This window comes from Orbicella faveolata, unplaced genomic scaffold (assembly GCF_042242905.1).
Source record: "Orbicella faveolata isolate gen_17 unplaced genomic scaffold, um_ofav_v1 contig_26, whole genome shotgun sequence".
Classification (NCBI taxonomy): Eukaryota; Metazoa; Cnidaria; class Anthozoa; order Scleractinia; family Merulinidae; genus Orbicella; species Orbicella faveolata.
Genome location: NW_028301554.1, coordinates 15,535,583 through 15,548,601, shown reverse-complemented (window position 1 = coordinate 15,548,601; position 13,019 = coordinate 15,535,583). Strand labels below are relative to the sequence as shown.

Genomic DNA, 13,019 nt, shown 5'->3' with positions numbered 1-13,019 from the left:
TACGTGACTACTTTGCTAGCCCTTTACTCGTGGAAAACACCAATCAAATTTAATCATGTCTTTAAAGAAAGAAAGCTGTTGTTAATAGTGTTATTATCGTGTGGTTCATACCGTTCATGACCATACATATCCCGAAGAAAGTTCTAGATTAGGACCATTACGTCATCGGAGATCTGTCAACGGCTACCACTGATGGTGCAATAATACAGTTTGTGTTGATCAAGTGATGGGATGTCTACAGTAAGAAAAGAATCATCAATGACTGCTTTGAAATGTGCACTACATTCCGACGGTAGTGCTAAGTAAACAGTTAAATTTTAAAAGCGCGGTTATAAGATCTAAAAGATCTTCTTGTTTTTTTTTTTTTTTTGACACTCTTTATTTTTATAAGAATATTCTTTTTCCGACCGACGCTGAATATTCTTTTTTTCCGCCGATTTTAGGCTGAAAATATTCTTGCGAATAATATCCTCAGAATGTAGCGTATGATATTTCTGATATTCTGATGCGGCTCGTGTTTTCTACATTTCCCTCGTGTTCACAAATGCCCGTCGTGTTTTATCACAGTGTAATACACGGCTTAGGCTTCTTTATTTGTTAAATAAAAAATGAAGACTGTAATGTATTAACCATGTAAGGAGACATTTGATCTTCGTCAGTCTTGGGACTATAGTAAAAACATTACACTCTTTTCCGTTTCGCAACTTGCAAATTAACCATCTTTAGGCAGAACATCATCACAGAAATGATGAACCGTCACGGAAAATGGTCTCCTACTATTCAAGAAAAATAAAAATGATGAAGAGCTTGAAATATAAAGATTACATTCCCTGAGATGTTCCGTCCTGGAACGCGTCACCGGACACGTAGCTAATTTATCAAGAACTGACACACTACGTAACTCGTGGTTGATGCATTGCAAGCTCACCAAGTTAATCCTTCATAAATGTTAAGGTTAACTTTCCAATGAAATTGGAAAGCTACCGGTATTTTGATTTTGGTCAGAAGTTTAGGGATACAAATCTAGTGCAACATTGCTTATCTATATAATTCAAGTGAAGTGATGTTTGGTCACTTTAGCAGATGCAAAACGGGCCGTGTTTTGTTACCAGGTTTATAGACCGCAGAAAGGTTTGGTCCACCTGCCTTTTCCCGCGCTTTCTACCACTTAGATACGCTGCAGAAGATCGCAAAGATATTTACCTCACGGGATATCTCCCGTGGTTTGCCACTAAAGAGGTACACTGTAAAGACCGCAAGGAGATGTAGTTCAAGTATTTTTTTCCTGATTTGCCACTAGTTTAAAAGTACACCAACAAAATGTTTCGCTCACAATTCGCCCACGCTTTGCCACTGACTGTTCTGCGAATCAGCCTCTCCTTTTTTTACAAATAAATTTAAAACGACTGAACCTTTTCAGGCGGTCTCATTATCAAATTACGTTATTTATGCAAGTAGCACTTAGAGGAGCTACGTCACGGGGTGTGCATCTTGAAAAGTTTCGCCTAAATTTTTGAAGTTTGTCGTTTGATATCCGTGTTAATCTTCTACATCCGTAACCATCCTAGTTCCTTTATGGTTTAAACTACTATTTTCATGTTTTATTCAATTAAAAGGTAATTTTGTACGTGGCCAAAATAACTCAAAATGTTGTGACTGAGCTCATTTAAGGGGCGGCTATGTCGCGGATGACGAATGTTGAAAAAAACCGCAAAATGTTCTTTTTCAAGTTTGTCGGTCGTCATCTACTTCGTTGCTTTGCTTTTCTACCATATAAAACTATCTTCCTTTTTTTCTGCTTCCCTCCAATTTGAAAGTAACAGTTTGTACATCTGGAAAATGACCTAAAATACCGTGACATAGCTCCTAAAGTATTGTGATTACTTTTCTTCTAGTTTTACTACAGTATTGAAAACAACAGTCCACAACTTAATTACATCATTACATCTTGGTTATGTTACCAAGACGTGTTTCATACTTCAGCTGGAAAGCCGATTTGACACCACTGTACAGGCGTTCGTTCATCAGAGAGAGGTAATAATCTTTACTAAATTCGTTCACTGAGAGGGAAAATATGCCTCGGTGATTTTCATCGAGATTGAAGGTCTTTTGCTTCATTTGATTAAATGTAGCGCCTCAAGTCCAGTGTATATAGCTCCGTGTTAATCCACCCCTTCAAATCCTTGGGTATTTTCGATGGCCAATCGCAACTTCTCTCGAAGTTCGTAGTACGTTCTGTAGCGAGGAAGATCGATCCTGTTGAAACTGAATTAAAGCAAAAGTACGAGATAAGGGAAGAACTGGGTTATGTTTTTGACCATTCTCCAGAAACTAGCGTGCCCGCAACAGGTTAACCTTTACGGATCAGAGTTCGAACTCTCATTCATAGCGATTGCCACACCTTCCCTCTGTGTTGTGTTAGTGTGACTATTTAGACTGAGGTCTACAACTAGTGCTGTCCTGGTCAAACTGAATCATAAATAGACGCACAAATCAAACTTTTCTCTATTGATTATAATTCGCCGGCCACAGCTTGGAGCTATCGCAAGTCGTCACACAGTTGCAACTTACCACGTATGAGCCCTTGGTAAGGAATGGGGAGTACCCCACGGTTCAATGGTGAACTTCTGAGGTCCATTGCTGCCATAGAGCTCGGAAAATCCGTTCATCGGGACACGTGATGTCCCTGTAACGAACTGCAAGAGCCTGGCACGAGTTTCCAGGTCAAAAGACGTCACAGCCTAAAAGGGAAACAAGAGTCGATACAGCCATTTCCATCGTATAGTTGCTGCAGCCCGTGAGTTTGCGGCAATCCCGTTTGTAAGCCAGTAGTATCAAAATAAAAAAAAATCTTACAGTAAAAGAAACTGCACTGTTTTCACTTGGAACGATTGTCAACTCTTTAGTAATGATATCCTCTGGCAAACTTCGAGTTTTTAGGTCAGTGCTCAGCCAAAAAGTACAGACATGGCCTATGCAAACTGATTACACATGCCATTTTCTAGCTGCGATGACGTTGTTTTATTGTTATCCTTATGGACGCATGGTCTTTACAAAAACAGAGTAAACAGCAACTGTTTTATCTGTAAAGATTAACAGTGGTTTGCTATGCGCCACTTAACGATCTTTTTAAGGGCTAGATCCGATTCTATGACACGCAAAATTTTGTTTTTTTGACATTGAAAACAATTCTAGGCAATGAATTGAAACGACAGAAAACTGAACGGAGCTCTTGCATAAACGTGAAAGGAAAACATGTACAAATAACCAGTTAAAATATCCCATCTTTACCCTGCAAGTATTTTAATACTCTTATTAACCTTGCAAATGGTTAATTAACCTGAAGCGGTAAGTATAGACAACAAACTTTTATTTCAAGCCAACTAGAGTAGTTACTATTTACCTTCCAAAACCAGACGATCACGTGATGTTTATCGCCGTAATCCCCTCGGTAATTTGTGTTTCTACGCCAATCATTGATGTCAATCTCCCCCAAGCCACACATGAGGAGCTAACAGGAGAAAGAATTATACAAGATTACAACAAAGCAAATAAAGCGGTTTTCAATTGAGTGTCGAAAGTAATCAGGCAATTACTTTGGCTTTGGTTTTGGTTTCACTACGGTTAGAGATTGGCTGAGTAGTCTAATTGGTATGTAAGTAATTGGTTTGGTTTTGGTTTTGGTTTTAAGATACTCAGTTGAAGAGCACTCTAAGGTATGAGACGTTTCTTTTAATCAAGAGCACGAATGGAAGGTGGCGAAACACCAAGAGAGTCCTTCTGTTTCTCCTACCACTTCCCGGCTAGCTAGCTAGGTCAAGCCGTTTCTAAGCTAACTGGTGCAATACCATGGTTTATCAGACCGTCCGGGTTGGACCATACGATATATAACGCTCATTAATATCCACTCTTAACTTACCTCCAGTTCCCTTTCGTCGAATATTTGAATCAAGTTGTGTGGTATGAGTTCCCCAAAGCCCTGGAAAGAACAGAATCATTTAGTTCGAAGAGCTGGGGGCAGCAATCAATTCTATGCACAGAACTAAGTGCGAACAGAACTAAACCACTGACATCCTGCACATTTAGAGCCTAGCTACTGAATGGCTTTAAGGTTTCAATTGAATGCAACGTAGATCTAACCACCACGTCCGTAGAGGGAAAACAAAGTTGTACTTACTTTACGATGGGTCTGGGTTGGTAACATAACCATAATTTGTTTTATGTTATATATGGGATCACTGAGACCCTCACCTCCATAAATTTCTTCATCTGGTCCTCGACGCGGCTTACAAATCTCCACTTAATTACAAGGCTGTAAAGAAAATCACATAACATAATACGGCAACTGTTTTCTTAAGAAGGTACTGTCTCAATAGCCAACCTTTCGTCTCTATTGCACCAACGAAAGAATAGAAAATGAGCTATCGTTCTACATGTGTGCTTGTTAATAGAAACCCAAGGGAAGTAATATTGGACGCAAGAACCTTATTCAAAATAATTTCTAAGGGGAATAATAGTTGCCGTCCAGGCGACCGTTTACTCTTAGATAACCCTTAACTCAGAACATTTCTTCCGTTCAGGATAAAGAAATTTCAGTCACCAACAGTAGTCCCTTTTATTGACTACACTCGCCCAGTCGATCACGCTAGTCGAATAATTGGTATTCTTGGATTTAGAAATAATCTTGCGCAAGGTCTTTGTTTACAATCAAACCAGTTTTGTTAAAGTTCACAAACGTCAGTCTTGCACGGTACATTCAAGGACCTTTTCGAATATCAGATTTATTCCAGCTTTGAAAAATACCCCGACGACACATGGACAGGTTGATAAGGTTTTTGTAAAAACCACGGCTGTTTCATTGGTGTGATTACTTACTTGATGTACTCTCTTTTGTTTGCATTGGTGACTTTGATTTCTGATCCACCTGGCTTAAGATCTTTCACAGTTACCTATAAACATTGAGACAAAGTCATTTTGGTTAACATCGAAGTCGGCATCAGTCAAAAAGGTCAACTGGAAAGTAATTTATCCGGTAGGCCTGGACATACAAAAGCACTGCCTGAGTACTGTGTTGCTATAAATAATGGCCAAGCACGAGTCACAGGTCGGTCGATCCGGAAGCAAACGCGCTTATTATCGCTCCACGATTTCCTTCTACAAGCGATCCAGAGACCGGAATTAATCGCAAATACTTAATCTTAGTAAGAACCACAACGTGAGACCTAAATAAAAGAAACAATCTTACAACACAAACAAATGTAAATGAGTAAATTTTCCCTGTTGTAGAATAGGAAGTGGTTTACGTTACAAGCTAAGTTTACCTGTCCAAACAGTTCTTCATCAACGCTGAAAGTCAAGTCCAGATCTTCTGGATCATTTTCCAGAATCCAGTTCAAACTGTTGTAGTATTCTGAGTCCTGCAAAAATGAAGACGAGAAAAATCAAACAAAACTACGCTCTAGTGACACCATCATAACGTACGAACAAGGAAGGAACACTTGAGAGACAAATGACGGTAAAGTTGAGGCGAGTGTTGCCACTTGTAAGAAACTATTAGTCACTTTAAGGTATAACGCACGGGAAAGTGAAAGAATTTGACAGATTATGATCCCACTGGAGGAACAATTTTCAATATAATTGAATTTGGATTCGTTTAGGTGTTACTATATCACTATGGTAGTGGCGCGATGCGCGTGGAGTAGTGGGTAGAGTCCGTTATGGCCCACTCTCTATTTTCCCACTGTTTACCGACGAAATTCAATATTTTCTGGGGACAAGGTAAATTTTATGAGTGAGAGGTTTTTATAGAACGTCATTACGACAAAATGTCTTGAAAATAACACTTACCACACTCTCCATATCAATCAGCGTGATGGGTTTACCCAACATCATTTTGTAGAATGGGCGAATAAAAAAAGCTGTAAAAAACACACATGTTTAACTATACGGTAGAAACAAGGAAAACACACGGACATTAGAACAACAAGCAGAGATATCAAGTCTTAAGTCTCTCTTCGCGCGCTAGATTCTTTCCCAATTGAAAGACGGATTCAGCCCGAAAATCATCATTCTGATTACATACCACTACAGAGATCTACGTAGAGGCTCTGATTGATTACAACTTACAACCTTTACATTATCATGGAACTTTTGCGTCCAATTTTCAAGACGTCTCTCTAGTGAAGAAAGAATTTAATGCGCAAAGAGGCCTGACCCTATTTTCCGAGGCTAACAAAGTAAGATTTCAAATCAGAGTGCAACGCGTTACCATCAAGTAGTTTTCCATGGTATACGGCCATTCCAGCTAGCCGACCAATAAACTTGAAGTAGGGCAGATGGTCTTCGTTACACAAGCCAGAATTTGGGTTAATCTGGAGCGTGTAGTTGTCACTAGAAAGTAAAACACAGCATACGTTATGAGAACTATGTTGTTGTAGCCTGTAAATGACATTCTGAGATCATGTAGGGAACATATTAATTAGACTTCATATCTATTCACTTACTGAATACGACTTTTTGCACCAAGGTACACGAGAGGTTAACAACACTGTACGCGGTCAAGATCAGTTTAACACCGGTTCACTTAACGTCTTATTTTAGCCCGCTTAAACACCATCTTGTTACTTTGCTTTGTATGTTGTAGTCAATATATGGATGAAACATACGTCCATGAAGTTTATTCTGAGAAACACCGCTTACTACGCCGTACGGACACCCGGATAAGACGGGCACTTCTGTATGCCTGTCCCTTTGATGTCCGTATTAACCGTGCTCCACTGTATTACAGTCTGTAAATCATATAAGAAACTCAAAATAGAGTGAGTTTCTAGTAGTTGTAATCACACTGGCTAATCTTAGAATACATTCATGGTAAATCAGAACTCGATGTGAAAACATGACTTCAAACCGCGTGCCAATCGCGGGAAAACGAGCTACGATTGGTATTGATTCTCATGTAGCTCTTGATACAGTGTATGTCAGATAGGGCGGTTTTCGCTCGAGTATCGAAAGCTAATTGGTTTTGAATTACTACGCCACAAAATTGGCTTAAAAAACTCGCGCCACATTTTCATCCAATCAGAAGTAAAGCCAAAACCAATCTTGACGTACTCGCACTCGTTTTCCCGCGCTTTGCGTCAGCTACATATCTTTACTTCGAGCTTTGATTGGCTCACTGGATTGTCTGTGCCCTTTGTGACTGATCGGAGTAATTACTATGGTTTTGACTTTACGTAGTCTGTCCACGAACCCTCTATTTTGTGATCGCAAGCATAATATTTACCGTGGGGGTATGATGAACGAGCCAAAACATGTTATTTTAACATTACTTTAAATGCCCGCTTCACGGTCGCTGTGTTCGCGCGCTCGAAGAAAATACAAACGCCCCTGGACAGACAAGGTTTTACAACACTCGACTGAAAACCGCTCAATCTGTGCAATTCATGAAATATTAGGAAAAGCTAATCCTGCAACACACACCACAATGCCAGTTCTGCTTACCTTGCCGAGTATTCAAACAGACCGTAATAAGGATTGAACACTTCCTTGGACAGCAAATAGAACCATTCTCTGTTTGATGCAAATACACAAGACAATGTCAGTCTCAAGCTCATCGGATCGAATCTTCTAATTACTGCTGGCTGAACATTAATGTTAGTTTTTACACTTATTGGTACAGTTCTACACGACTACTTGTTAGAACAAGTGCAACAGCGGAAACCACCTTCCAAGACCAGCCGGGGGACCCTTTCTTGAAAGTCCCGGTAGTAGTTTTGTTTGCCATGTTTACATTCAAGACCGAGATATTAATAGTTTTGAAATTCAAACAGTAAAAATATCAGGAAACGAAAGAGAATGGACTGGTTTTTGTGCTAAAACCCGCACTTCTATTCCTGAGATTTAGATCTTAAAATATTTCTTCGGGTCCGTAAAGTTACTGGGACTTTCGAGAAAGGAGCCCCAGAGGTCTGGAGTAATGCCCATCCATTGTCCTTGCTTAGTATCCAGTGTTCTCTCCGCTGTGAGAGAGTACCGTGCTTGACTACGGCCACAAGAACATGACAATGACATGGGCTTGACCCAAAGTCCAACGCGCTAATGCCAAGTCGCTACACTTACCTCTGAAGTCCGCCATAATCTAAGCCAGTCTCTGAATCGAAAACAATCCAAAGTCTTGTTTTAAGAAGCTCCGTGTTAGTGACAGTAACAAAAACACCTCGGTACGAATCCAACATTAAGTTATTCCTTCTTACGTGAATTTCGTATTTATTAGGAACATTGACCTGAAAGATGATGAAATAGAAGCGAGAAAAAAAAAAGACAAAAGCAGAAATGTATCAGAAGTCAAGCTCTGCTTTTATATATGTCTCCATTCTTTTAAAGTACATTGTAATATTTCTTACAAGATGCGAAATACAAATAATCATTATGTAACTATATATAAATGGTTATCAGTCTGTCTCTTTGTCACTTTATTTATTTTTTGTTGTTTCTTGCTTTGTTTGCTCTTTATCTTTCATCTTAAAATGTTCACAAGCGTGCTGAAATGTGAATCTGCCAATTTCGATTAACAAGATCAGCATAAGAAGAGGAGACCTTAAATCCTCAAAGCATAAAGGTAATGCTTTCGAGGTTATTCGAAGTTCACGTAATGACACGTACGGGTTCGTGTGCATGGTAATTATCAAAAAAATCAAAACTATCGACGTTACTGTAAGTCAATAGTGAAATCAATAAAAGCAAAGCACATGCACACCAACACGACACAACACTTACTGGTCTCTTCAGCTTCGACCTGAAGTAATCACACTTTCGCTTAAAATCTCGAGAATAAGGCACAGCCTGGAAAAAGGGAAAAAACATAAGAAATTAAAAAGAGACTAAATGCCAAAGAAAAGCCAAACCTATTTGTGCTTGCCATGCACAAGTTGCACTCTCTACCATAGAGAATTACAGGGTAATTACATTGTAAAGAAATCTCATCCAAAAATACTGAATCGGAAAAAGTCTTTCTCAACATTGTCAAAGAGCTGAAAACACTCAGTGGTACTCCAATTTCTCGAACCCTTGAGTTTTCGAGCCTCTCGAGAACTCGAACCAACGTCGTTTCCCTCTCCTCAGTCGAACACTGTAATTTTCGAAAAATCGGAATTCAACTGTACAACTAAACACCACTTTCTGATACGGATCAAGCTTTTAGCAAAATCAAATTCTAGACGTATGCTGTATACAAAACGTTTGTACGACTTCAGTTGGAGAAACTTTGGAGACATTTTGTACTGTACAGTTGTGTAATAAATTGAAAATAAAATTTTTTTGCTCATTCTGTCCATCTAGCCTGCGTCGCAGACGCAACCGACCGCGGGTCATTTACGAGTAAATTTCCGTCTGCGACACAGGCTATCTCCACCATGCTGAACGGCAATAAAAAAAAATAATACTAATCCCCTAACAGCTCAATAATGTTTGTCCACTGTTCCCACCTGGGATGGTTTGTTGTTGATCTGAACTCGAGGGTCTTCCCATTGCGTTGACTTTGTGTCTAAAAGAAAAACGATCAGAACCAATATTAGCACACGTGATGAACATGTTAACAAACACTGGAATATTTCTTTTACTTCGTCAAAAAAGTGAACGAAACACATATTACTAAACAAACCAGAAAGAAACACACCCCTAAAACGACGCATAAGGAACTAGTTTTGTTTCTAAAATAAACTGACACAAACGACTTTAAGAAGTAGTACTATTTTTGAAGACCATCACATCGCACTTTGAGAATTTTATAGTGATTAGTAGTTTAACTTAATACTTACTATGATCAATGTAGAAGACTCTGCCATCTTGGTGAACTCTTTCCTCCCAGCCGTCCTGCCAGAGTAATATTCAAACGATTTTTAAAATATTCAATAAATCAATAAATCTTAAATCTAAGAGTCGTGCTTGTTTCAAAAATCTCTTAAAAGAATTGATTATCTCCAACTACTGACTGGTACATTGATGTACTTTAATTTTTCATTTTTTTGTGTTCACATTCATTTTTTTTTTCTTTTTTCGTTCTCTGTATGTGTGTGTGTGTGTATATATTCTGTAACTTTATTGCAATATTTTTTCCGCTTGGCCCAGCCACTTAGCTCGATTAGCCTTAGCTATTTCTAAGTGGCTGTGCTCTGTTTTTCATTGTTATTTTTTCACATTGCATGTATTTATTTTTATTGTAAAATTTTTCTGGGCACGAAATAAAGATTGTTGTTGTCGTTGTTGTTGTTGTTGTTGTCAATCGTTCTGCACGTTGTACTATTATTACGTACTGTAGGTGTGATGAACTAGTGTGTCTATGCTTCAAAAGATCACTGTGTAGCGCACAATACCCGGACAAGCAACATGTAGCTCTTGTAGTGTTTCTTTCCGCCCAGTTAAATAGATGGGTACCAAAAACAACAACACCACCACCACCACCACCAACAACAACAACAACAACAACAACGACAACAACAACGACAACAACAACAACAACAACAACAACGACAACAACAACAACGACAACAACAACAACAACAACTTTATTATGTACCAACAAGTATTGTTGGGTTAACTATTTTAAATGCTGGTAGGGTGAACTGTAAAGGCTGGTTTTCACTAGCGACGGAGTCGTAATCGGAGTCATAATCAGAAGCACAGGGTAATATGATCTAGTATAATCAAACCGACGGAGTGGGGAGCAGAACACTGAGTCGGCTTGACTCCGTCGCTTATCAACCAGTGAACGCTACATTGTCAGAGTCGGAAACCGGCAGAAGTGGAAGCGGAAAAATCAATCAATCACAATGCTCGATTCCGGGACTTGTGATTGGTTGGTTTTTCCACTTCTACTTCCGACACCGACAATCTAGTTTTCACTGTATCCCAAGGGATGGAGTCGTAAACTGAATCGGAATAAATGGAAATGTTGTGATTCTTCCAGGTCTGATTCCGTCAAGCTTATGACTCCGCTGAGGCTCACGACTCTGATTTTCGATTTTCACCAGGTCATAAGCGTTCTTTTGACTCCAACTACGACCCTGACTCTGTCGCTAGTAAAAACCAGCCTTAATGGACTAAAATTCTATCCAGCAAGAGTAAAAATACTCCTCACTACGATAACTGTTACAGTTCCTCAACACGGAAAAACTGTAACTGTTTTGTCCATAAAATAAAAGCACAGAATGAGATACAGAGCTGACGCCATCGCAAGTGGATCTTAAAACTGCAGCAAACTCTTGAGAGTTTAGCATTGTAAGTTCTCAGTTATGGCGACAAATAACATGACTTCAAATACTGACTGGATTCAACTGTGAAACGAAAAACGCCATTTTTGTTTCTTTTATTTTGCCGTGTTAAAAGTACTTGACTGAGTTGACGGAACTGGGATATAATTCTGGGGATTTCAAGAATGTTCGATTTAGGGTTGGCTAGTTATCGAAATTCTGGAAAAGGAAAATTAAATGATTAATGAAACATCAGCCAAAGTCTTACAGGCAAGGGTCCAAGGTCTCGGCTAAGTGCGGCTGATCTGGCAATTTCTGGAGACATTGAGGGTCCTCCACTTGGATGGTGATGGAGTCGAGGATCACGCTGGAATAAAACAACATATTAAACTATACAACAAGACAAGGTAAAGTTAGTAAGATATTTTAATATGTCTCTATTGAGCGTCTGACAGGTCTAGGAGACCATTTTAAGTAACATGTACGCAGATCTGGAAACAGTTACTCTCCTCTTCAGACAAAAAGCGTAAATTGTACCGACAGTCCGAAAAGGAAAACAACCTTCATAACTTGGACAATGCAGGGCTACAACGTTCTGTGACACAAGCAGACATTGAGCCAATTTATAACATGATGTGCTTATCACTGATCACTTCATAACAGGTTGATCAATTCGTTACCAAGGCAATCAGCAATAGCAGAAAAAGATGCTGTTGAGTTTGTACAAGGTCCCATATTGAGAAGAAATTGGTCAACTAACACTTTTTGTCAATGTAAGAGTGATTTTGATTTTGTTAGTGTTTTCTTAATGTTATACATGAAGCTATTACAAGTGTAAGTTCCGTACAACTAATCACTGAACTCACCCATGTGGTTTTTCTAGTGTTGTGATCAATGTAGAAAATTCTACCATTTGGAGCCCTCTGCATGGCCCAGCCAGGAGGCAGTAACTCCTCTGAGGGCAGGTGTGCCTACAAAAAACAAAGGAAACATGACTACAGAGGATGAACTAGTTCCTGAAGCACTTTTACTAATGCCTGGTTGCACATCATAACCCTTACAGCACACATTACCTGGTTTGTTTCAGTGTTTTGCGATGACTGTTCAGTATCGTCAACGCTAAGGTGCCGCCTTATTCTAAAATTCCTTTCTCGTTGAGCATCATTTTGTTGCACCTCACGCTGATGGAATGATTCACTAAGAAATAAAGTTTTGAGTGAAAATGCATCAATCTACATGTATAAGCAAGTGTACTATAAAAATAGCAAAAAAATTGTCAAAGTAAAGTGAGAGTTAGCAGTTGCATATGCAACAAAAAACTGTTTGTCCACTATTTCCAATTTGTAAAAAAGTCAGTTTTTTTTTCAGTAGTCATGTCCGAGGAAAAAACCCAGAGAACCAGGTTAGATAGAACCCTATGTGCTAAGACAACCCACATACAATGCTTGGTAGATGCTATTTGAAACTGGGCTACACTGGTTAAGATTACAATTTATGTCCAGAAATGCACACTGCCACAGTAACGAAATTGGCAGGTTTGACGAAATTTCATCAAACTGAGTGTCAAAGTGAAATCAGCTTTGCAAAATTCTAACCAAATAATGATCATTCCCCAAATTTTGTGACATCTTTCAATTTTGTCAACAAAATTTTGTAAAATCTGCCAGTTACATTACTGCATGTGTATTTCTGGACGTACATGTCTCTCTACCATTAGACTTATGGCGCTCACACTCAGGGCAAGAGTGATCACCACACTATGCCATGTCTACT

General features: G+C 39.1%; 1 protein-coding gene across 2 annotated transcripts in view; it reads right to left on the bottom strand.

The window, feature by feature from the left end:
* Positions 1-1,264: 1,264 nt before the first annotated feature.
* LOC110044111 (E3 ubiquitin-protein ligase NEDD4-like) overlaps positions 1,265-13,019 on the bottom strand; it is a 30,670-nt gene continuing 18,915 nt past the window's right edge. For both annotated transcript variants that reach the window (XM_089296178.1, XM_089296179.1), the window contains exons 12-28: positions 12,320-12,443; positions 12,113-12,217; positions 11,515-11,613; positions 9,816-9,870; positions 9,483-9,541; positions 8,776-8,841; positions 8,119-8,282; positions 7,501-7,569; positions 6,269-6,390; positions 5,848-5,918; positions 5,322-5,417; positions 4,876-4,949; positions 4,252-4,312; positions 3,920-3,979; positions 3,404-3,511; positions 2,572-2,741; positions 1,265-2,265 (exon numbers count right to left, since the gene is read on the bottom strand). In XM_089296178.1, coding sequence (XP_089152304.1) covers positions 2,163-2,265; positions 2,572-2,741; positions 3,404-3,511; positions 3,920-3,979; positions 4,252-4,312; positions 4,876-4,949; positions 5,322-5,417; positions 5,848-5,918; positions 6,269-6,390; positions 7,501-7,569; positions 8,119-8,282; positions 8,776-8,841; positions 9,483-9,541; positions 9,816-9,870; positions 11,515-11,613; positions 12,113-12,217; positions 12,320-12,443 — 1,606 coding nt within the window. In that variant the 3' untranslated portion in view covers positions 1,265-2,162. The remainder of the gene's footprint in view (positions 2,266-2,571; positions 2,742-3,403; positions 3,512-3,919; positions 3,980-4,251; positions 4,313-4,875; positions 4,950-5,321; positions 5,418-5,847; positions 5,919-6,268; positions 6,391-7,500; positions 7,570-8,118; positions 8,283-8,775; positions 8,842-9,482; positions 9,542-9,815; positions 9,871-11,514; positions 11,614-12,112; positions 12,218-12,319; positions 12,444-13,019) is intronic.